Source organism: Protomyctophum parallelum (genome assembly GCF_964188405.1).
Source record: "Protomyctophum parallelum genome assembly, chromosome: 7".
Lineage (NCBI taxonomy): Eukaryota > Metazoa > Chordata > Actinopteri > Myctophiformes > Myctophidae > Protomyctophum > Protomyctophum parallelum.
The window spans coordinates 44,398,299-44,423,128 of record NC_139705.1 but is presented as its reverse complement, the minus strand read 5'-3'; the positions used below and the strand labels follow the sequence as shown (position 1 = coordinate 44,423,128).

Below are 24,830 nucleotides of genomic sequence, written 5' to 3'. Positions count from 1 at the left end.
TCCCGCAGGTCCAACGCAAATCTCATGGGCAGTTTTTTTTTAAATGCATTTTTTGAAATGCTTTAACCCACCCGAAAGACAGTAATCTGTCTGCAAGATTCTTCTCCAGATTATGACAATATTGACAATACATGGATTCATTGTACAACCTCTAACTCATAATAGTAATGAAATGTACAAAGCTAGAGTATTCTTCTTCAGAACGGGTCTCACATTGGAGGAAAAAACATTACGTATTCTTACAATGCCACATGCAATTCAATGCAATCATGTTCCTGTTTATCCTCTGAGAAGCCTAGCCTTTGATAAGTATTATCAGTTGAACTACAACTATACAATTGAATTTAGTTTTAGATCTGCTATTTTCGGAGCGCAACCAAACATAAAATGACTTGTCAGAAAAAGGAAAAGAAGAAGCGCATCGTGGGTCCTTTATGTAGAAAACTGCAGACAGGTGCTCTTTGGAGAGGGTTTCAATAATGCATGTTCTTTAAAGGTTCTATACCTTTGAGTAAAGATCAATGAGAGGATCCAAGGCAGCTCTGTGCAGTTGAAGTAGAAAAATCCTTTATTTCATTAGATTTAAAATACAAGGGTTAAAACACGACCATTTCGGCCTGAATGGGCCTTCGTCAGGGTCAACTGCAGCGTCAAATGACTTGACTACTGAATCTCTTCTCCACTAGTCCCTCCCTAACATTTTTGTCTAGTAGTAGTTTTTATTTGTTGACAAAATTGTCAATACATTTAGTCTAAGGTCGCATTCTCACCTCTACTTCGGTAGACTCGATGTGATTGGGGGATAAAGTGGCATCATTCTTGCATTTTTGTCTCCACCAGGCCAAAGGCATGGGGAGAGAGTATGTTTTGCACTCCGTCTGTGTCTATGTGTGTGTGAGTGTGAGTGTGAGTGTGAGTGTGAGTGTGAGTGTGTGTGTGTGTGTTAACCCTAACCCGAACCCTAACCCTAGCATCCGTCTGTCCATCTGTTACCAGCTAATCTCCAGCACCGCTAACCCGGTCGATGCCAAAATTTGCACACACACTCCCTGGATGCCAACGATGAACCTCTGCAAATCTTCCAGAACGGCCTGTTGTAGTACCACCAGGAGGCCGACCTTTGTAAAACACATTTTGATATTACTCCTCCAGATTCTGTCCAAAAATCCTGCAAATCGTTACACAGTATCTCTATAGTCATGTGTTCAAGCCGGATCTGTCCGATATTTCATATTCCATCCTAATTGGCTAACATTGGCTTTCAAAGTTTGCAGGATTGGCCCGTTTTGAACAAAAAGCCTCAAATCATGAACACAGCTTGCAATTTACGTGAAATCTTTCACAGACTTTCCTACTAGGCTGAGGAATATATCCCACCCTTTTCACATTGGCCTGTTATAGCGCCACCAACAGGTGGACTTTTGCAAAACGATTTTTTGGAACAAAATGCCTCAAATCATCCAATTGCCATCCAATGCGTAAGAAGAAATGGCAACCTTTGCACATTGGCCTATTATAGCGCCACCAGGAGGCCACAACCTGACCTGGTGGAGACCTGTGCCCCGAGGGGCACTTTATCCAGTTATAGCGCCACCAGGAGGCCACAACCTGACCTGGTGGAGACCTGTGCCCCGAGGGGCACTTTATCTACTTTATTTGCTGTGTTTGCGCTCACACTACGCAGTTAACCGCAGCGGGGAACCGCAGGAAGAAACTTTATCAATGAGTTCAATTCATACACTATACACAGTGACATCTATGGTGTTAAAAATATACTTCGAGTAATAGTTAGGACATAAAATGAGGGTAACGAGGATGCAGTTTGTCGCCGACGCATCAGGGACTGGACGTGTCGTGTGTGTGTGTGTGTGTGTGTGTGTGTGTGTGTGTGCTTCTCCGTCTCCAGCTGTGTTTACTCCTCATTCCCATTGTTTGCTTCATTTCCTTTATTTGATGCAGATTGCATTCACACCTGTGCAGTGAAGTCAGGTGAGATTGGAAGCGTTTTTTTGGCTAACTAGAATGCGATTGTTTGATGCGCACCAGAATTCAAATGAGCCTTCACACCTGCCAATCAAATCGCACATTCTGACAATACGCAGCAGGATTCGTATTATTCGAATATAACACCCTGGTGTGAAGGCGACCTTAGTTTTAGTCATCATAGCGTCGTTTTTATTTAGTTTTAGTCAGTGAAAAAAGATGGTCGACGAACATTTTTTTGTCACGGTTTTAGTCGACGAAATTAACACCGCTGCTTACCCTGCATATTGTCATCGACGCAACCCTGGGGCTTGCTTCCTGCATCGCTAGCTGCCCCGCCTACGGCCGGGTCGGGGTAGAACTCGGACCCGGAGCCCCTCAGACCTCCTAAGATAGACTCCAAGTTGTCCAGCTGTTAAAAAGAGGCAGAAGTGAGAAAAAGACACAGTCAAACGTGAACACAATTCACTTTACAACAAGCTTCATAGTACACATCCTCAGTGATTAGTCACTGATTAGAATCAGTGATTATTTAAACACATTTTAATCACGTTAATTTGAGCACCTTTTCAAAGCACTTTAAGCAATGATTCATCATTGACTCAATGACTGGTCATTGTACCAGGGGGTCCGCAGAAGAACATTTTAATATGGCCTTTTAACCACTTCATCCATATTTGACACTGTGGCTATTCAAAAACATTTTAGCAAATCTTTCAATACACTGAAAAAGCACGGTCGCCTCTGGACCTGGAATTGGGCAGTCAGGAGCAGCTGATCAGCTGACCTCAGGGCCCTGGCTGGGGTGTATGGGTGAGGACCGATGAATAGAGGGGGGGGGGGGGGGGGGATGCATTTAGGACTTTAAAAACATCACAGATCACAAAGGCTGTGCAGGTAGATCACATGACATGCCCCTAAAAATATACATAATTTAAATTTAAATATATTACAAATATGTTTTTGGCATCTGCCACTTGAATTGATTGACATCAAAAAGGGCCCGTCAGCTCAAACCCACAATGCAATACTTTGTTTTCAAGAGTGTTGCGCACAAATGTCAGTACCACCAAGTTATATGCAAAAAATCCATTTCCCCCACTCTATTTACCATTCCAAGTGCGTTTGTCTTTTCAGCAATGGGATAATATATCAATATATTCTTTGTGGGTAGATCTTGTTGAGCTGGTTATTTTGAAAGTAGCTCTCAAGTCAAAAAAGTGTGGTCACCCCTGGTATACATTATACAATAATAATAATAAAAAGTGTGGTCTCGCCTCATCAGGTGGCTCTGACTTGATCTTGCTCTCAGGATGTTCCGATGTGGGTCCAGATCCGGGGCCACTCCGTGGAGGGCCGCACGGGGCCCCCGGGGGCCCCTTCCCCTCCAGCTCCTCGGCCTTAGGCTTGACGTCCACCGGCTCTTTGGAGTCGTCCTTGTTGAGGAGGTAGTGGAGCAGGGCGTGGGTCTTCTCCTTCTTGGGGCTATGCTGCTCCTGTTTGGGCTCCAGGATCCCCGCCGGCCCGGGGCCCCCGCCTCCCCCCGCCTCCCCTCCCTCCTGGGAGGCCTGCAGCGTGACCTTCCCGGTGGCCTCGGCGGTGATCTTGGCCACCTCGTCAGGCGTGTTGCCGTTCTGCAGCAGCTTGTGGAGGATCTTGTGCTTCTCCTGCAGCGAGGCGGTGTACTGGGCCGAGGACATCGCCGCGGAGGACACGCCCCCTGGCCCCGTCGCCCCGCCCTGATTGGCGGAGGCCGAGGACGAGGAGGAGACGCCGGTGGACGAGGGGCTGGTCATGCCCCCGGTAGGGTCCTTGCTGTCGGGGGGGCCGCCGGGCGTGTTTCCGGCACCGCCAACGGACGGTGGCGGAGCGGGAGGCCCGACTGGGCCGCTGGTCATCCCCAGCTCCTCGGTCGGCGAGGTCAGCAGCTGCAGCAGTTTCTTGTGGCCCTTGCTGTCCGGCAACCTCCGGTTTGGGGGATCGGAGGCGGAGCTCGCCGCGCCCACCTCGCCACCTCCGCCTCCTCCTCCCTCCGTAGACTCTTTGCCCGGCGCAGCGGCCTGGCTGTCTGGTCGCTCGGCGGCGCTCTCCGCCTGGGGATGCTTATGCTGCTGCTGCTGCTGCTGCTGCTGCTGCTGGTGGTGGTGGTGGTGGTGGTGGTGCAGGGGGTGGTGGTGGTCACCGGGTCCAGGAGGACCTAGGCCTCCTCCTCCTCCTACGGGGCTCTTGGAGCCGTCCTGGCCCGGTTTGGTGGGTTGAGCGCCGCCGGCAGGCTGGGGCCCAGAGGAGGAGGAGGAGTGCACGCTGGGGGAGCTGTCGGGCTTGTGCACGGGGGACGGCGAGGTGAGGGTGGAGGGCAGGGAGCTCCCCACGCCCTCGCTGATGGCCTGCAGGGCGTTCAGGGAGCTGCTGGAGAAGGTGGTGTTACAGGCCCCGCCCCCTCCGCCAGGGCCAAGGCCACTCATGGGAGAGTGAAGACCTAGAACGCACACACACACACAAAATCAATAAATACACACGTTCTGTACAGTGTACACAACAGAGTAGAGCTCTTCACGGGTCCAAAATGACAGACCCAGACCCTAATGGACCTGTGAAATTAGTTCTGAGATCCCATTGGTTCCGAGATTTTTCAGAACCGACCTGACAAACCTATAATCGTTAGCATGGCTATTAAAAATGTCGTAGCAGCCTACAGTAAGAAGCAATGAAAAGAAAAGAAGCAATGAAATCATGTTTTCACCTCAATGAAGAAGGAATCCATGATTGCATAGTATTGATAAAGAATTAAATCCGCACTTCCAGTCAAGTAAGAGTCTTTATTAATTAAGATAGTGCTCCGCAGCAGCAGTCATACCAGACAGACAAACGCGCTTCGGTCAAAAATTTGACACTGACGAAGGAAGTGCAGATTTAATTATATTTCTATATGTTCATTTGGAATCTGCACCCAGCACACGCCTGAAACTATATAAAACTGTCTGAGTCTTCTACATCCTGACAGTTTTCTGAAAAAGCTATGTTTCTATGTCAGTCAAAAATAGCAGACCTACAAGCTCGTAGCGCGCCACTCGGTGGCGCGCTATGAGCTTGTAGATCAAAATGGGTTAATCATCACGCATCACACCTTTGTGTATGTTCGGTTTGCACAGACCCGTGAAGAAGACCTCTACGACAGTGACACATTTCGGGCGGTAGCCTACATACCTCCCGGTGAGAACTGGCTGGCTCCCATCTTGGGGCTCCCTCGGTTGCGGGGTGACATCAAGAGCCCCTGCTGGGGTCCGCCCATGCGGGGGCTCCCAGAGGGGCTGCTCATGCCGCCGAGCCCAAAGCCCCCGGCGCTCTGGAACGGGGGCTGCTGTGGATGCTGCTGCTGCTGCTGCTGCATGGCCGGGTGGTTCATGGCACCCATGGGCCCCATCTGGTTCATCTGGTTCATGTGTCCCATCTGATTCATCTGGTTCATCTGCATCATGCGGTGACCCATGCCACCTCCTGGTCCCCCTGGCCCTCCTCCACCTCCACCTCCTCCTCCTCCTCCTTGTCCTCCTTGTCCTCCTCCGCCACCGTACATGGCTCCCATGTGCCCCATGTGAGCTTGCTCGTTCATGCCAAAGCCCCTGTTCATGCCACCGCCCATGCCACCCATGCCCTGCATGCCTCCGCCAGGGTTCATGGTCATCTGGGGGTTGGGGTTGGGCCCCCCCATGCCCTGGGGCGGCGGCCTCATGGGGCCGGGCATCATGCCTCCTCCGCCCTGCGCAGAGCGGTACCCGTTGGGCTCCCTGCAGCAGGAGGACGGAAGACAAGCGTTAGATTTGGAGGAAAAGACAAACTTCTGCTGACAATGACGTGTGCAATGAAGCAGTGTTACTCAGAGCGCAGATGTAGTGCAGGTTTTGACATAAATGTCCAATTAAAATTCCCTATGCTATTGCATGGTTATTTTGAGCATAGGCAAAAACATTCAAACAACAAACAATTCACAAGTCTTAAATTCAAACTATTTTAAACTATTAGCAGATGTACGAGCCGTCTACAATGAATCTTTTTTGTTGTCGGAATTTTTGAGGGCCGCTAGCCCCTCCTATATTCAGCTATAGTGTAGACACAAACATTAAATTCCCATTGATAATGAATGGACAATTTATGTCATATGTGATTATGTGTCATAGCAAATCTGTATTTTTGTCCTAACACAAACATTAAATGGCATTGACAATGAATGGAGAATTTAGGTCATATGTAGACGAGCAAATCTGTATTTTTGTTAAATTCCATTATTGACAATGAATGGAGAATTATGCTGCGTCATGATGCTCTACGATGAGCGCATGTCACATCACACGTGTGATTTTTAAAATATGGCTTAAGTGGATAAGCTTAAGTTGATTAGATTGTGTGTGTGCGTGCGTGCGTGACTGCGTGTGCGTGCATGCAGGTTGTGACCTCTGCAGCAGGTGAGTAGAGATGAAGCCTTGCGGTTCGTTGCTCATGGGGTGGCGGTACAGCTTGCTCTTGGTCTGCGCCGTGACCGGCGTGCCGTCCGACAGAGAGAAGCGGTACAGCGGGGTCTCAGCGTGACCCTGCAGGAAGGCTGACACACACACACACACACACACACACACACACACACACACACACACACACACACACACACACTTCACATCAACATACTGTACACTGGCCACCAATCAATCACTCAGATACAGTATGAAAATGGTTACAATGGAGATCAATGCCAGGGTATTTGGCACTGCTACTCGTGGGATTGAAATGTGAGTGCATCAGGTGAGTGTGTGTGCGTGCACGTGTGCGTGCGTGCGTGTGTGTGTGTTGTGCACACACAATGATTTATTATCTTTGTAGCTAATCAACTAAATCGATACCTACCTCACAAGGACATTGTTCTGGTCCCCAGAACAATCTTTTTTTTTTTATGGTTAAAAAGGATTCAGGTTGGTTTAGGATTAGGCATTCAGGGATTAGGTTTAGTGTTAGGTGAGGGGTTACGGATAGTTTTAGGGTTAGGGATAGGTTGGGCCAGCTGTTAACCCAATTAGGACTGAGGCCGATTCTAAAAACTCCTTCTAAATCCTTACCTCAGTTTTCTGAAAAACATATATATATTTATATTACAATTTTACAAAAATGTTATGCTGCTATATACAGTACATAGCAACAAGAACCCCAAAAGGGTGTGCATGTGTGTGTGTGTACGTGTGTGTGCATGCATGCGCCTCCCTCCAGCCAAACCAACCTTCATGATAGTGGCGTTTGTGTGACCAGGGCTGTCCATCGCTGTGTTGAAGGAACATCTGGATGCATCTTCTCAGCAGATCCTCCCAGCCTGGACGCATGGACGAACGCAACGAGTTCTGGTCGATCTGGATCAGCTTACCTGGAGGAAGGACCAACCCGGAGGGATTAGTACCACATATACAGCACTGTATCCCAAACAGTCAGGACTTCGGTAGTCTATAGAGCACCGAAGTCTGACGTCACTTTCAGTAGAGGGCGTCAGTCCCCAGGTTCATGTATTTTTTTAGTTGCATTGAAATCGCCATAGGAGGATTTTTAGATTGCTTCATATAAGAACTGTGTTTGAAAAATAAACATGTCACCCCGGCCGCTTCACTCAGTCATATGGATATGAAGAATCAACTGACTGAGAGAAAACGCTAATGTTACTGCTACTGAATTAGTTACATTTTCGCTAGAAGCAGACTGTATCATATATGAGTGACTGACTGTTGCAAACGATACAGAGACACCTCCCTGACAATAACGCAGAGACAGCTTGTTTATTTTTGGACCACAACGCTTATAGTAGACGATATTAAGATCACCCCATGTTATTCTCCATAGAGAAATTACTTCCGCGAACCAGGGGAATCGTCGGGATGAGCGAGTTACGTCAGGACTTCGGTGCTCTATAGATAGAAAATAAATATCTTTTTGGGTGACCTACTCCTTTAAAGGACCACTTAGTTGAGTTGAGGGCATCGTGACATTCAGTCTAGGGTGCTATTCGGTGATTGGAGTCCACTCAAAATAGGTAGCCAGGAATTGAGGGAGATGGCCATGTAATGTAATTACATGTAATTACGTGTCCATTACACTCATGTAACGGACCAACTGCAGTCAAAACTCATGCTGTGCTCTTCTCCGTTGATGTCTCACTGTTTTGTTGCTTTGTACTATGAAAAACCTGATATTTGTACTTTTACTTTAAATGACTGTACTTGTCTTTTTGTTTTGATACTTAACTACCAGATACCTTTCTTAAGTACATTTAGTGTGAGCTAATTTAATTAAGTAATTTTAAAGGTTAAATTGACTTTTACTGAAGTAAAACTCAAGTATACTTTATAAACAGCCGCTTTTTGTTGTGACGTCATGTGGCAGCCAAGTCTATGGACTTTTAATGTTTGCTTTAAGCAGACGACTCTGCACTCCTGATCTCGGGCGAGAACAAAATGCAAGTCGAGGAGGCTCTCAGTACCGAATTCACCAAAATCTGTACTTGGCTTAGCGATAACAAACTCTCACTACATCTAGGTCAGGGCTGCCCAAAAGGTAGATGGTGATCTACCAGTAGATCACAGAGGCTGTGCAGGTAGATCACAGCATGGCATGGTCCTAAAAATATATTTAATTTAAATAAGACTTGACACTTGAATTAAGGTGACTTAATTAATTAACAAACCCACAATGCAATACTTTGTTTTCAAGATTGTTGTGCACAAAGGTCAGTAGCATTACAAAGTTACAAACAAAAAAACACCCTACCAATTCCATTCTCCCCATTCCGTTTGTCTTATGTCTCTAAAAAACACCCTACCAATTCCATTCTCCCCATTCCGTTTGTCTTATGTCTCTAAAAAACACCCTACCAATTCCATTCTCCCCATTCCGTTTGTCTTATGTCTCTAAAAAACACCCTACCAATTCCATTCTCCCCATTCCGTTTGTCTTATGTCTCTAAAAAACACCCTACCAATTCCATTCTCCCCATATTCCGTTTGTCTTATGTCTCTAAAAAACACCCTACCAATTCCATTCTCCCCATTCCGTTTGTCTTATGTCTCTAAAAAACACCCTACCAATTCCATTCTCCCCATATTCCGTTTGTCTTATGTCTCTAAAAAACACCCTACCAATTCCCTTCTCCCCATTCCGTTTGTCTTATGTCTCTAAAAAACACCCTACCAATTCCATTCTCCCCATATTCCGTTTGTCTTATGTCTCTAAAAAACACCCTACCAATTCCATTCTCCCCATTCCGTTTGTCTTGTGTCTTGCTGTACTGTATGTAACGCCAGCGACGCTATTCCATCAGCCCCCTCAGGTACATTTTTAAACAAATTTCAGCAACGGGATAATATTTTTTTGGTGGGTAGATCTAGTTGAGCTGGTCATTTTGAAAGTGCCTCTCAAGTAAAAAGAAAAGTGTGGGCACCCCTGATCTAGGTAATAGTACATATGTATAGCATAGTAGTAAATATGTATAGTTTATATGTATAGTGTATGTATAGTTTCATTATATAGATATTCCACTGTTACTTTCTTAGCTTACGCATGTTTCATGATATTGATAAATACTTTTATGTGATGTATTCCCATGCTTTTGTTCTTGCTTAAATGTAAGTCGCTCTGGATTAAGAGCGTCTGCTAAATGCCTAAATTGTAAATTGTAAATTGTATAGAATTCATTATTTTCGGTTCCAAACATTCCCTCAGTAAGTAAATTGTTTAAGTGCCAGGGACGTCATCCCGTATCTAAATCAACTATGCACTGGGTGCCATGCCCGTAAAGACGTATAAAAACAAAACAACAACGATCTGGTACCGCCCACTTTCAAAACAAACCACCCGCCCTTCCTTTTCCCCCACTCTGTTGAATAGAGTTTTACATTTTGATTTGTTATTGATGATATTGAATTTTGTTGTTATTCTTCATGTCATGTCTATAAATTGATTGCACAAGGCCTAAATGGATTTTAGGTTAGTTTTGAAAAAAAAACGTGAGGTTTCCATGGTACGTATTAATGGCGTGGAGTCTCAGTGTTGAAGGCGAGCCGGTTCTCACCTGAGAGCTCGTGTCTCGTGTTGAAGCTCTCGGTTCTCTCCATGGCGGTGACGCGGCGCGCAACGCAGATCATGCACGACTGGAGGTCTGAGAGAGGGAGGGAGGGAGGGAAGGAGTCAGCACAGAGTCAGCACAGCTTCTCATATAAGGCTATACATCTCTATAAGACGGTGTGTGTGTGTGTGTCTGTGTGTGTGTGTGTGTGTGTGTGTGTGTGTGTGTGTGTGCGTGCGTGCGTGCGTGCGAACATCTGCTCACCTTCTCCCTCCTCTATCATGGCCTTGGGCTGCGTGAGGGCGAAACACTGCATGGTCTCGTAGCGCGGGCCTCCACCGGGGGCCTCGTCCATGGGGCCGTGGGGGCCGACGTGGCCAAACTTGACCAGCATCCGACACGTGAAGGTGTGGCTCTTCTGTCGCACCGCCTCGCCTCCCCACGACACGCCATTTACTGGGAACAAGAGAGCGGCGGCGGCGCGATGTCAGGATAATGTGTGTTAGGCAAAACGCTGACAGACGACTCACAATAACACAATAAGCTGCACTCATAACCTACAGGGCTTCAGAGATTAATATTCAATGCATGCAGCAAATAGATACAAAGGTCTAAACAAACAATATTGGATTGTTTACATTCTCGCGCGCACACACACACGCACCCCTCACCTTCAAAACACGCACGTTGAGAACGCGTGCACAGGCACGCACACTCACACGCACGCACAATGGCCTGCCGCCCGCTTAACCACACCGCAACATGTATTTTCCGTTTTAAATTGAGAAGCAGAAGCCTCCCCTCCCGCTCACACTCCGGGCTAAATGGACCATGGGATTAATGGAGCCAACGTGTCGATTTCCAATATCTCTGCCTCTTTCCTCTGCTCTGCTCTGTGGCGGTGCAGGGGGGGGGGGGCACGGACACTCTGCCATCTATCCTCATTTAGACCCCGACTCCTCATCAGAGTGCACACACACACACACACACACACAGTCACACACACACACACACAGTCACACACACACTGAGCGGGTCACCTTCACATGGGAGAGGGCGGGGAGCGGAGCGGAGGGGTGGGGTAGGGTGGCTGCTGGAGGATGGCAAACTTCAGTGAGGCGTCCAACTCTCCTCCAAGGTCTGTGCGAAGCGTTATCAAACCCCAGGGCCTTGAGTGAGCCAGGGAGGTGGGTTGTGTGTGTGTGTGTGTGTGTGTGTGTGTGTGTGTGTGGGGGGGGGGGTTAGGGTTCCCGCTCCGCCAGGTGGAGGGAGGATGATGGGGGGGGGGGGAGGGGTGTTGCCAGGAGGCTTATAACTGATAGTGAGAGGTGATTTAACAAGGCCACGGGAGCCTCCCCTCCAAAGCTGACAGAGGCAAGAGAACATGGCCGCCAAGACCGACATCTCCCCTCAGACACAATTAGACAGCAGTGAGGCAAGACGCAGGGCTGGTGAAAGAGAATAGGAGTCGGAAACGAAAGCACACTGTGTGGTTGCCTCAGTGTGTGTGTGTGTGTGTGTGTGTGTGTGTGTGTGTGTGTTGAACTGTAGTTGCCGTGGTCAGCGGTCATCCTACAGGAATGTGCACAGAGAGCGTATTTCATTCATGGGTCCAAAAGATAATGAAGGGGAGCGAGCAGCACACAACGAGACACAATAAGAGAGAGAGAGAGAGAGAGAGAGAGAGAGAGAGAGAGAGAGAGAGAGAGAGAGAGAGAGAGAGAGAGAGATACTGTAGACAGAGAGAACAGAGAGAGAGAGAGAGAGAGAGAGAGAACAGAGAGAGTACGAGAGAGTGGAGAGAGAGCTAAGAGATCAGAGAGAGAGATAGAAAGAGAGAGGGAGAAGAGTAGAGAGAGAGAAAAGGTTGAGAGAGAGAGCAACCAACGGGGGATGCAGGGAAAGAAATGACAAGCACATTATTCAGCATAGTGGGTTGCCATATTAAGTATGAATGAGGGTGAGAAAGACGGGGAAGGAAGGAGGGGACTGCTGGGACAAGGAGAAGGAGAAAGGAGAGGACGGACGGGCCTTCAGAAGTTAAGGACGAAGAGAGACAGGAAACGGGAGAGATGAAAGAGTAGAGTTGAGAGAGTCGTGTCAATGACGCGCTGGGAGTCGCTGCTTAGGAACACTGCTGGGCCAGTTAATCGAGTAGCAGGTTCAGCTGAGCACACATATCCATAATTAATCAGCTTTATAAATAGTGCTCCTGGTGTGCGCGCACTGTACTCACATGCAACACACACACACACACACACACACGCAAGCGCACACACACACACACACACAGGCACACACGCACGCGCACACACTCGAGCAGACGCATGCGCAAGCAAGCGCGCATGTCAAGATATGCAAGCTCATTACAGTCAGGAGCATGTAAATCAAAACACAGATGCTTACTCTTGCAAATGCTCAGCGACACGTGACTACACACTGACAAGAGAAACAGACCTGCGCGCACGCACGCACGCACACACGCACGCACACACACACACGCACATATTACTATACTTGTGAGGACTTAAACTTTTCAAGACAGCATTGTAGGCTGATAATAGCCGAACAATAGCCATAAAACTATAGCGAATCTACAAGCTCACAAAGTGTTGCTGTCTGGGTGTGTGACATCAGCGTGTAACTAAGTGTAAAATATGGAAAACTCTAACCCCGACCTCTAATTCTAAACTGGATCTTTTCCTAATTGTAAAGCCTCTACATTTGGCCCTCACAAGTACAGTGATACAAGTACGCCCACACATGCATATATCCATATATATCAGTAGTGAGTGCTTTCCAGATGGACTCAGGCCTGTTCTACAGTGTCTGGACCACTGAGTTTGACTGGCAGCTCCTCTACGCTCTGCCTGCTTAGCAACGTGTGGGTGAAAGGGAGGGCTACTGCATGTGTGTGTGTGTGTGTGTGTGTGTGTGTGTGTGTGTGTGTGTGTGTGTGTGTGTGTGTGTGTGTGTCTGCGCGTGTATGCGTGCGAGAGGATCCCTAAAGCTCTCATCCACTTGAACAGGCCTCCCCAGGTGCTCCTCATTAGAGTGGAGAGGGTTATGAATAAATAAGTTGCATGTGTGTGTGTGTGTGTGTGTGTGTGTGTGTGTGTGTGTGTGTTTGCGTGTGTTTATGTTGATGTGCTTGTGGCTGTTGTGTTGTAACCTCTTAAAAGTTCTCTCTGTGCCTCATCCCTATGGGAGATGTCAAAGAGAGTTCTGTTGACTAGACAAAGCAGCACTGCTGTGTGTGTATATGTGTGTGTGTGTGTGTGTGTGTGTGCGTGCGTGCGTATACGTGTGTGTGTGTGTGTGTGTGTATGTGTGCGTGCGTGCGTGCGGTTCTGTACCGTTGTTCTTGGGCAGGTTCTTGTGGAAGTCCTCGCGGTCGTCGTCGTGCAGGATGTTGTAGACGCTGGTGTTGATCAGCTCTTCCTGCTTGTACTGCAGGTACTGCGTCACGTTGTCCGACACGAACACAATGCTGCCCTCCCGGTTCACCACGAACAGGAAGCCGTCCAGCGCCTGCCGGGACAGGACAGGACAGGACGGGGCGGGACAAGCGACAGGAAGTCAGTCGACAGCGAACAGGGTCGCCGATCGGATCGGCGGGGTCGAAGGCTCCGCCCATCGATCGCTGGGCAGAGTGAATGGCGGCGAATTGGGGCTGGGCAATTAACCGAAAATACATCAAAACCGATATTTAAGAACCCATAAACCAAGAAAAGCGAGATTTTGTGTCTTCAGTGTTAAACTCTAGAGGGTGCTTGTCGCCACCGTCTGAATGACCCCAGGTTGCTAGGAGACTTATAACGTAGAACAGGCAAAAATGAATAATAATAATCTATGCCGGCACTAGTGCTATTTAATTCAGAAAAATATATTTTTTAGTTTCCCCTGTTTTTGGTCAAAACAAGCTTTTTTCCACGGCCCCTAACTCGTGAACCAATGGTCGCTAGGCATATGGGGTTGATTTTTTTTCCATCTCCAGGTGAAAAGAGACACGTGCCTCTGACTCCCAAATATGGCTTTAATTACATCCTGGACACATGGGGGGGGGGGGGGGGGGTAACTGTTGTATAATCGCAATACTACACTCGAGGGTGTGTTTTACCTGTAGGTTATTGGCACTTTCAGTGATGTTTGCGGACCGCATCACTGGCGTGCCAATAATCACGGTAAAGCACACCCTCTTGTGTTACGCATAATATTGCTTAAATCGAGAATTTGAATGTATTTTTTTTATCCTCGAATAAATCGATTAGTCTTGAGTACTTGACCATGTAACGGTTTGTAACCGGTTCTACTTAACCATGTAATATACTTATAGAAAACAGACGATCTACAAGCTCACAACTCGTCGTATTGATTCGTCTTTTCAATAATTGTTCATTGACTGAAATCGAGGCGAATTTATTTGAAGTCATGTTGCCCAGCCGATGGCAAAGTGGTCAGCCCACAAGGAGCGGAGCGCCGCCTCACTCACCTGCAGCAGAAGCGGCCCCAGGTGGTCCTTGTCGATGACCCCCTGACCTGTGGACGACACGTCCGACTTCTGGACGTCGTCATCGTTGGACGAGGCTTTCCCTGTTGGAAACGAGGGAAGGAAGGAGAGCATGATTTAAGAGGACAGCCGCGCAGTCACAATATCAGAAAAATAAATGGTCACACTTTCATCTTAACTTCCGTGCAGAAAGCCTAATCCCTATACAGGAAGAGCAGCAGCAAACAGGCAGCGACAAAAAGATACCTGCCAGTCACCTTATCCGCTGGCCATGCCCAGCAGGGGGCAGCGTTTCTCAACATTCCCTATTGATTAAAACTACAGGTGAGAGGAGAGAGAGAGAGAGAGAGAGAGAGAGAGAGAGAGAGACACGGCCGGCGGCAAGCAGGTTCCTCTGAGGAGGCTGTCAGGCGGGGTAGAGAGGGCTGGGAGCATGTGGTGCAGGTAGCAACCGTCCTCATGCTTTATATTCAGTGTCAGACTCTGAGGGACTGTCTGGTAGGCTGGGGCTGAGAGAGAGAGAGAGAGAGAGAGAGAGAGAGAGAGAGAGAGAGAGAGAGAGAGAGAGAGAGAGAGAGAGAGAGAGAGAGAGAGAGAGAGAGAGAGAGACAGAGACAGAGAGAGAGAGAGAGAGGAGAGAGGAGAGAGATAGAACTGGGGCTGTGGACGTGTGGATGGATGCTGTGGCCTGTGCTGCTGTATTAATGCAGGGCTGGGTCTGAAAAAGGAGGCTGGGGCTGCTAGGCTACAGGAATCATTCCATCTGATTAGCTCCCAGGGGGCAAAGATACCCACACAAAGAAAGAAGGAAAAAAAATCACACGCAGCCACTGCTGTCTAACCACCACCCAGGCACTCTAAAGGCAGGTGGAGAGGAGAAAGAACAGGAAACGAGAGGACGGAGAAGAGAAGAGGGGAAAGAGAAAGTGAAAGACCAGAGACAGACAGAGAGAGAGTGAGTGAGACTGAGGAATGGTGAGGGGGGGAGAGAGAGAGAGAGAGAGAGAGAGAGAGAGAGAGAGAGAGAGAGAGGGGGAGAGAGAGAGAGAGAGAGAGAGAGAGAGAGAGAGAGAGAGAGAGAGAGAGAGATATAGAGGGGGGCTATGCTTCATCGGTTCACTCAATATCTTAAGATGCTGGGAGCAACCTGAAGATGCTGCACCTCATCATGCCGCAATACCGATGAGATATAGTAAAAAAAGAAAGAAAATGCAGGAGAGACTGGAATACATTAAGCAGAAAGGAGACATGGAGGAAGGGGGGCTGAGAGACAGAAACAAAGAGCAAAATGAAGATGGCAGACAGGGAAATTGAAAGTGAGAAGAGGAGAGGCGGAACAGGTATGAAGCAAGCGGGCTAGTGTCTTCTAAACGCCAATGTCTTCACTTCCTGTAACTATAGCAACGTGCCAGCAGCCAGTCAGAGGCGGCAAGAGCCTCTTCCCCTTCCTGTAGGGGTGGCAGCAGGCTGTGTTCCCACAACAAACCACCAGGTACAGTATAGGTAACAAGAGGAGGGTATAGCTACCCTCCTCTGAACGCTAGAACCTCAGCTCGCGTGGTTACAAGGCATAAGGCAAAGCCTGGGTTATCCAGCCTGCACTGGTAGAACCGAAGCTGATACAACTAGCATTGGAGGGGGCATTTTAAACTGAAGGCAACATTCTTTACTGTGGCAAAAGACCATTTCACAAAAGTTGACAGAGCTGTGTGACAACAGCAGCTGTATCAATCTAATAATTTGGCAATCCAGCTAAATAGATGGGCAAGTGATTACCTGCACACCTCAATTAAACAGACCATGGCGAGGCCAACATACAGCTGTGCATGCTTGTTGAGCGCGCAGCGCATGCACGCACGCATATGCGTGCGGACGCACGGACTAGTGACAGCCGCTGCCAATGTTTCCCTCCCCAAACATAAACAGTCGAGGCTGTGAAATTGCGGAGAGATGAATGAGTGATTCGTCCTTGCACCTGGACTCTGAGAGGAGTCATATGTTGTGTAAAGGCTTGGGTGGAGCTGACTCCCAGCTGGACCCCAGCTGTACCGCCACCCCGCTCTGCCTCTCTCTACTCTGACTCCACTCCACAGTCTCCTAGAAGCACTACGGCTGCAACTATAGCCATTATTTTCGTAGCAATTATTATAGCAAGAATCAAGAGGGTTTATTTGTCACTCGCTCCTACAGGTGCGAAATGTTGGTGTGACATGGTCCGTAAGACTGTGCTGTGCAGCAATACAATATAGTAATATGGGCCTGGGCCGTGGCTCAGCGGTCCAGGCACCTTGGCCGGTAGTCCAAGTCTGGCAGTGTGCTCGACTCCCGATCCCGACGGCCTTTACTGCATGTCACCCCGCCATCTCTCTCCCCCATTTCCTGTCAGCCTACTGTCTGTCCCTCTAAAAAATATAAAATAAAGGCGAAAGCCACAAAAAAACATAAAAAAAAGTATATACTATATATATATATATATATAGTAATGAGTCGAAACAAAAAATATAATAAATTTTGTTTATAATTAACTAAAATCACGACTTAAGTCCTATTTTATACTTTGGCATACAACAATGTTGCATAATTCAGCAAGAACATCTACAAGCTCACAAAGCGTTGCATCGCAACACGTCGTGGGCTTGTAGATAGGCTATTTTCTGTATTTTTGCTACCGTTTAAAAAATAATTATTATAATTTATTTTGACCTCAAAATAAAAAGTAATGTGTCTTTGAGATGGACAGGTGTGGACTGTCAATAACAAGGCTTCTGTCTTAATGTGCTATATATATATAGCTAAAATCTAAAATGACAGAGACGCTTTCCCAGTTTCAATGGGTTAATTCATACTACAGTACGACAACGTGCAACAGTGTTCATCCTTGACAAAACAAACAAATCTACAAGGTATCCAAACCTTGCATTGCGACGAGATGATAGCTTCTAAATCTTTACTTTTAGGGAGGCGATGCAGTCATGCATTTCTTTTGTTTGTTTTCTGACTGTTGTGTCTGTTCTGAGTTTAAGAGACCAGAAGTAGGTCGTGAGTGAGTCTCTTAATTCCAAAGGAGAACGACCACAGATCATGGCCGATTCCTTTGCCCCATTGTCAGTGAAAGAATGTAGGACGCATTCTTCACAAGCCACATCTGAACATTCTGACAAAAATAGAATTCTTCAGACAGACGAATCAGGAGGAAGTTATCTTTCTTCAAGACCTGTGTGTGAGTCAGCAACACAGCGGAAGTGTGTACTGTGTACCCTAAGCTGGAGCCCTCATTCAATGGCATTTGGATTATGCTTGGACCTCTTGGTTCTCCAACGCCTCAATGTCACTAAAAAAGCTTCTGAGTGACCTTCCAAAACAAACTGATGAGACTACCACTACTACTCGGCCCACTTAACACACTTTATTAGTTTGGGATGGCTCAGGGTAGAAGACGGGGTTAGGCAAATATCAATGGGACATACCTGTCTAACTACTTCTACAAAGTGATTGACATGCACCCACAGCCACAACACCAGAGGGAGCAACAACGATCTGGTACTCCCAAATGTAGAACAAACATGGGAAAACTCTCCTTCTACTACCCTGACACCATCCATTCAATTAAAGGAAGAGAATCACTGGTTACTGTCCTGAAAAAACAGAAATCAGAAGACCACAAGGGGATCTTTATAGAACATAAAACAAGTCCCCAGGACATTTTTCGGTTATCCATTTAGCTTAAATGCCTTACTGTACCTCAGTGCCGTTTACAATTCTGACTGAATAAAGTATAATAATTTAAAAAAAAAAATTACAATTGTTTAGGCGTGGGATTGGCCATCTTATCGATATATCAAGGATCTTTGACGCTACTCACCCTGCTCTTTGATCTGGCGGATCTGCCGTACCGTCTCTTTGAGGATGGCACACTTGTCGGGCTTGACGTTGAAGCTGTCGATGTCGCCGAGGTTGGCGGAGATCAGCTCAGCTAGCTCCTCGATGTACTTGCTCTCCTGCTCTCGCCGCCTCCTCTCACACCTTCAGATGGACGACGACAACAACGCATGGAAGATGAGGAGCCGCGCGGCGTGAGGATGTCTGCACGGTGACTTCTATTCAAACGCTGTGGTATTTTATGGCAGTGGTTCTCTCAAGAGAGGAGGTTCCAGGGACTATCAATCAGCTGATTGATGATTGATAGTTAGGGGCCAAATGGACCCGTAGGGTCTGTAACTCAAGAGAGTGTACAAATGGAAGTTGGTTCCATTTCTTGGATTTCACTTTAAAACACTTCTGGGGACAATTTCTACTCTGACATCCACAGACAATGTTAAAGTCGCTTGATTCAATATTTAGATCATTGATATTAATTTGATAAGATAAGCCCCTCTCCAAGCTCATTCAACTTGAAAAGAAAACCAACAACCCTGCTTCTGGGGACTGAACTTGTGCTTCTAATGGATGGGAAGTCTTTCGTTTTCTGATTAGATATTTCATGCCAGGATGTCATGCATGGATTTACAGGACTGCTTGATGCAACATTAGATTACAGATAATCTCTCAAGAACAGATTCTGAGCTGCGCTACTGAATCTGTCAGCAGGGCCATTCAGAACGTGTGTACATTGTTGATACTAGTATAGACCGATTCACAGAGGGTTTCCTGGGTGCGGCCATTACTGAGGTGTATAGCGCAACAGCACTGATTAGCTACACCTGGCTTACGGAGCACCTGCTCCATGGATTACACCTCAGTAATGGCCGCGCCCAGGGCACCCCTGAAAACACAGGGGCACCACAGGAAGTGGAGGGCAACATCCTGTTATACACGTTCTATTGAGACCTGCCCATAGAGTTATAAAGAATAGGACTTCTTTGTCTTTACACAATGGTACTTTACTCACCCCAGGCCAGGTGTGTCGCAAGTAGACAGCTTGCGTTTACGGTTTTCAGAGCTCAGAGGGTCCATGGATGTGTCCCCCAGTCCACTCATCATGTACACATATCAGCACCTGAAGGGACAATGGCAAACACACAGGTGACAATGACAATAAGGCCACCAAAATCCTTAGTGTTCCATTTTGTTCCATTTCTACAGTCTTTGGCGTCAGCGCTGCAATCCATAACTGTCACGTCCTAAGTCCTACTCGAACCCAGCACGAAAGACCACATTTCTATCACTCGGCCAAGAAGAAACCCCCGCTTGGTCAAGGGAAGATATTGAGTCTCCATGGAAGAGCAGAGAGACCTCCTCCCACCACTGCAGATACACTAGTTCTACTATAAATGTCTCAATGGAAGAGCAGAGACCTCCTCCCACCACTGCAGAAACACTACTAATACTATTTCAACATACTCTACCACACTGGTTAAAAAACAGTGGGTTTTTATAGGGCCCTTTATTTCTTCTTTCCTTCTTTTTTTTTTAAATAAATTAGAAAACAAATGTAAGATGTAGTGGGAAATAGCCAATCTACAAGCTTGTAGATCTGCTATTTTCACTAGTTTGGGTCACAGGCTAAAAGGTTTGGGAACCACTGCTCTATTAGTTTTCAATTTTCTGAAAAAAGTTAGTGCTGGTCAAACCATTTAATTGCAATTGTAAAATTATATGTATTTGGCACGCAGACCTCCATCTCAAAAGATTGTGTCCCAGTTGACCCCGAGAAGCAAAGATTTGAGTTCAAAATGATTTAAAGCATATTCAAAGATTTGCATGTGTATATGCTATTTTTCGGATAGCCAAAGTATAAAACAATGGTTAAAAGCGGTTACACAAATGCTTTAGCCAGTTTTAAAGGGTTAAAATACTGTTTTATTCATTCAAATATGTCCTGGGTTGCTGCTTTTATATAACACTGTGCTTTATTGAGTAACTCCTGGTATGATACATAAGGCCTACATGATTTTATTGAGTAACAACTGGTACTATACATAAGGCCCACATGATTTTATTGAGTAACTCCCAGCTGGTACTATACATAAGGCCTACATGATTTTGTTGAGTAACCCCTGGTAGTATTATGTAAGACCTATACATGATTAGTCACAGAATATTCAAATCTGGAAAGAATTGTCCTTCTGAACTCAATGAAGAAATGCGATGCAGACACGTGGAGACGTTTCAAAACAAAGGCAACACTCTGAACGTCAGGCCAATATGAGATTATATCATCAAATCATATTCATTCTGCATGCATGGTCTGCCAGTGACAAAGCAGGCTCATGCATGAGATATTGTGTTTGGGTAAGTGTGCATGTAGGCTACTGTACACGTACACACACACACACACACACACACACACACACACAGGATTAGCAGTGCCTCCGACGGTAAGCCACGCTACACAAGTAACCCTGTTAGACAGCCTTCTGTCTCCCACAATGCATCACACTCTGTCTACAGGAAGTGGGCTGTTAAAGGTGGACGAGAGGATATGAGAGGGCAGGAGAGGAGAGGAGGATGAGCAGAGAGGGGTGGAAGAGAGAGAGAGAGAGAGAGAGAGAGAGAGAGAGAGAGAGAGAGAGAGAGAGAGAGAGAAGGATGAGCAGAGAGGGGTGGAAGAGAGAGAGAGAGAGAGAGAGAGAGAGAGAGGAGGATGAGCAGAGAGGGGTGGAAGAGAGAGAGAGAGAGAGAGAGAGAGAGAGGAGGATGAGCAGAGAGGGGTGGAAGAGAGAGAGAGAGAGAGAGAGAGAGAGAGAGAGGAGGATGAGCAGAGAGGGGTGGAAGAGAGAGAGAGAGAGGAGAGGAGGATGAGCAGAGAGGGGTGGAGAGAGAGAGAGAGAGAGAGAGAGAGAGAGAGAGAGAGAGAGAGACAGAAGCCGGTGCTGTGAAGCATGTTCTGATTGGTCACTTTCTTTTGCCACAGTGACAGCAGCTGACACTGGGGAAAGGTAAGGGCGGGAGAGAGAGAGAGCGAGAGAGAGAGAGCGCTGTGATTTTATGGTTCATTGTTTTTGTATAGTTCTTTTCAGCTTTTTATACCTAATAGCTTTGGCAATATTGTTTTTAAACTTCAATGCCAATAAAGCTCATCAGAGAAGGAGAGAGGGAGGCAGTATATGGGACAACATGATGGAGGGAGGATATGGGATAGAGGAGTGGAGAAAAGGGGATGGAGGGAAGGAGGCAGCGGAGGTGGTATGGGGAGATCTGCAAGGGAGGGTGGAGAATGGAAATAAAATAAATAAAGGTGATAGAGTGAGTAAGAGACAATAGACAACGGTAGAGCACACGTAGAGAGAGAGAGTGAGAGAGAGAGAGAGAGAGAGAGAGAGAGAGAGAGAGAGAGAGAGAGAATGCAGGTGAGAGAGAGAGAAGGGAAATGACAGGGGGAGAAGGGGGGATGATGGGGGGATGATGGGGGAATCAGAGCGAATAGAAGGTGGGGAGTGGGAGAAAGGAAAAGGAGGAGGGAAAAAAACAAGAGATAAAGGTGTGAGAAAGAAGGGGGAGGGGAGGAAGCGACATACATGGTTGTACACACACACACACACACACACAGATAGAGAGAGAGGGGGGATGAGTATTCCTCTTAACCTTCACAGCCAGTGCAGTGTTTTCATAGCATTGATTACATGGTTATCCTCTGACCAGACCGCTGCCTCTTCTGCATCGCAAATCAGGCCAACGGACGCCGCCCGCCGCAGCCAGCCGCGGCCCGTTATTTAATCACCAAGCATCAACGTCTCCACTCCTCCTTGACAGATTAGAAACAAACCATGAAATATACCTGATTGCTTTCTCTTTTGGGTTGTGTGCATGTGCATGTGGAGGGAGGTTAAACAACACAAATATATTTTAATCCTCTGTCGCGCAGGCGCACTCTGTGTTGTTTCACGCACGTTCTTCCATCTGATTGAAAGCATGCAAGCATGCGGGCGGTGAATGTACCTTTCTTACTGAGCCAGAATCAATATGGAGCTTGCTTTCATGCTTTGGCTCGGAGAGTGAGGAGAGAGCCACGAGTGTATTCCCATCCAAGACAACAATGGGGAATACTCATGAATATCAACTCCAGAAGCTTGATGAGATGATTCGCCCAGGAAGACATGCCGTTCCTCTCACAACGTCCCACGCAACTCTCACTTTCTTTCAAATCACTCTTTTAATCTCTCCCTTGAGTACCGTGGTCCTGTCTGCCTGTCTGTCTGTCTGTCTGTCTCTCAATTTGTCTCGTTACCTCCGCTTACCTGCCTATCTCGCTGCGTTGTCTGTCTAACTGTCTGCCTGTCGCTCATCTTTACACCAACCTCCAGCCTGCTGTCGTCTGATGAAATCTGCCATGACATAGATGAGGAGAAGATGGAGGAAAGAGATATGGGAGGGATCAGAACTTAGAAGAGCTAAAAGGAAAAAAGTGTTCGTTTGAGTGAAAACTCTGCCTTCGCTATACTCTATTGATCTATCCTGGCCGCCCGCTTGCCTGCCTCCATGCATGCCTGCCCGCCCGCCCGCCTGCCTGCCCGTCTGCCCGCCTATTGATGGAGTTCTCAAAGGAGAGTGCTCTAATTGCAGAGTGAATGAGGCGGCCCCAGAGAATGGTTGATTAGGAGGGCTGCTGAATGCCCCAGGGAAATGGGTCACCTCCAGCCTGGCGGCAGCGGGCTGCCCGCTTTTCCAGTGCAGGGAGAAAAGTCAATTACACGCCACAGGCAGTGGGGGGACTGGTGGCAAAGAGGCAGCAGCGGGGTCTTTGCTGGGTACAATATAGCAGAGGAGGGTGAGGTAGGGCAGCATTATATTGAGAACATGTGTGATGGGTGTGATAACAAGAGGGCGACATGAGATATACTGTTACGAATATTCCAGCATACAATTTCAAAATGTCTCTCTGACTGCAATGCACGTGTTGATTGATCGTAAAACAAAGTTAGTCGACTCTGTCTCTCTGTGGTTAGTTATTTTGTTTCAACACACCATATCACACATCAACACAGGTGTTGTCATTGATGTACTGTATCTTTCCGTTCGTGCCAGATGAGTGCATAACAAATCTACGATGTAAATTCCCAATTCACCCCATCTGCTCAATTGTGATTGGTAACGGATGCTGATGAGTGGCGGCGCTCTGCGAAAGATAAAAAAAACCCCAGAAAGTAATATTTGAACCATGCACCATATCGGTGCTTGCAACTGTAGCAGTCATATCTGCACCGATCAGATATGATAATGTGTCTGTCAGGTTTGTGAAAGAGGTCTATTCCTCTGCTGTCTGAATCTCGGCCTCTTTGATATCTCAGCCCTCTGCCATGTGTTTATTGTGGAAATTCATATGACAATGATGATAAAAAGAAATGCAATACAATGTGCAGCACTACACAGTCAAATCCTCAGTGTTAGTGTATACATTTTGTACATGCAGCAATGGGAGCCAGTCAAAGCAATAGTGGAAAATGACCACTATTCCACATGCCATACATTCATGATTGATTGATTGATTGACTGCATTAATGGGATAGCACACAGAAAAGAAAATCCATTGGAAAAACGTGCTCCAAGTCTTATTGTCTGACATTCATTTGAATAGTCTTTTGGCAACCCCCCTGGTCCCCAGATTTCAGAACGAAACAAAACCACGAAAGGACAGCTCAAAAACAAATGCTGCAGTGTCGTAGCACTGAGGAAATTTATGAAAGCATTATTATAGCAAAATCATTTTGTTTAATTTGAAAAGGTTACACAGTATACGACTTTAAAGTTAATAAAAGACATTTCCATAGTTCACCTGTCTCCCTCTCCTACAAATAATCATTTATTCATGTACTCTACGCTATACCTACAGTATATGTGCCATCATCATGTTCTCATTAAAGACTGTATAGATGGCATCATATGTATAGTTAATGATCGCTACAAGGCATGAATACAGTGCCAGGTATAGTTAATCAGAGTGGTAAGTACTAGACACGTGACGCCTGGCCACTCACGAATAACTCTGATAGCACGTATCTGGAAGCTAACAGAGAATAAAGCCCCTTGCTCTGGAGGGAGGGGGGGGTCCGTTCTTCTACTGACACATAAGGGTATGCGCACGCACACACACACACACACACACACACACACACACACACACACACACACACACACACACACACACACACACACACACACACACACACACACACACACACACACACACACACACACACACACACACACACACACACACAGCCACCCACGCTCATCCATGCTCATCATACTGTACAGATGCACATCAAGCTTTGCTTTTCCACTGGGTGAAGTCCCCGGGGGGGAGGGGGT

At 47.0% G+C, this 24,830-nt stretch overlaps 1 protein-coding gene across 4 annotated transcripts in view; it reads right to left on the bottom strand.

Annotated features, from left to right (window-relative positions):
* Positions 1–24,830, bottom strand: part of LOC310861822 (nuclear receptor coactivator 3-like) — an 83,302-nt gene that overhangs the window by 15,375 nt on the left and 43,097 nt on the right. For all 4 annotated transcript variants that reach the window (XM_083769471.1, XM_083769474.1, XM_083769472.1 and 1 more), the window contains exons 3-13: positions 19,471–19,578; positions 18,445–18,605; positions 14,565–14,665; positions 13,429–13,603; positions 10,337–10,528; positions 10,079–10,165; positions 7,247–7,387; positions 6,436–6,583; positions 5,191–5,771; positions 3,261–4,462; positions 2,263–2,395 (exon numbers count right to left, since the gene is read on the bottom strand). In XM_083769471.1, the coding sequence (XP_083625597.1) occupies positions 2,263–2,395; positions 3,261–4,462; positions 5,191–5,771; positions 6,436–6,583; positions 7,247–7,387; positions 10,079–10,165; positions 10,337–10,528; positions 13,429–13,603; positions 14,565–14,665; positions 18,445–18,605; positions 19,471–19,562 (3,013 nt within the window). In that variant the 5' untranslated portion in view covers positions 19,563–19,578. The remainder of the gene's footprint in view (positions 1–2,262; positions 2,396–3,260; positions 4,463–5,190; positions 5,772–6,435; positions 6,584–7,246; positions 7,388–10,078; positions 10,166–10,336; positions 10,529–13,428; positions 13,604–14,564; positions 14,666–18,444; positions 18,606–19,470; positions 19,579–24,830) is intronic.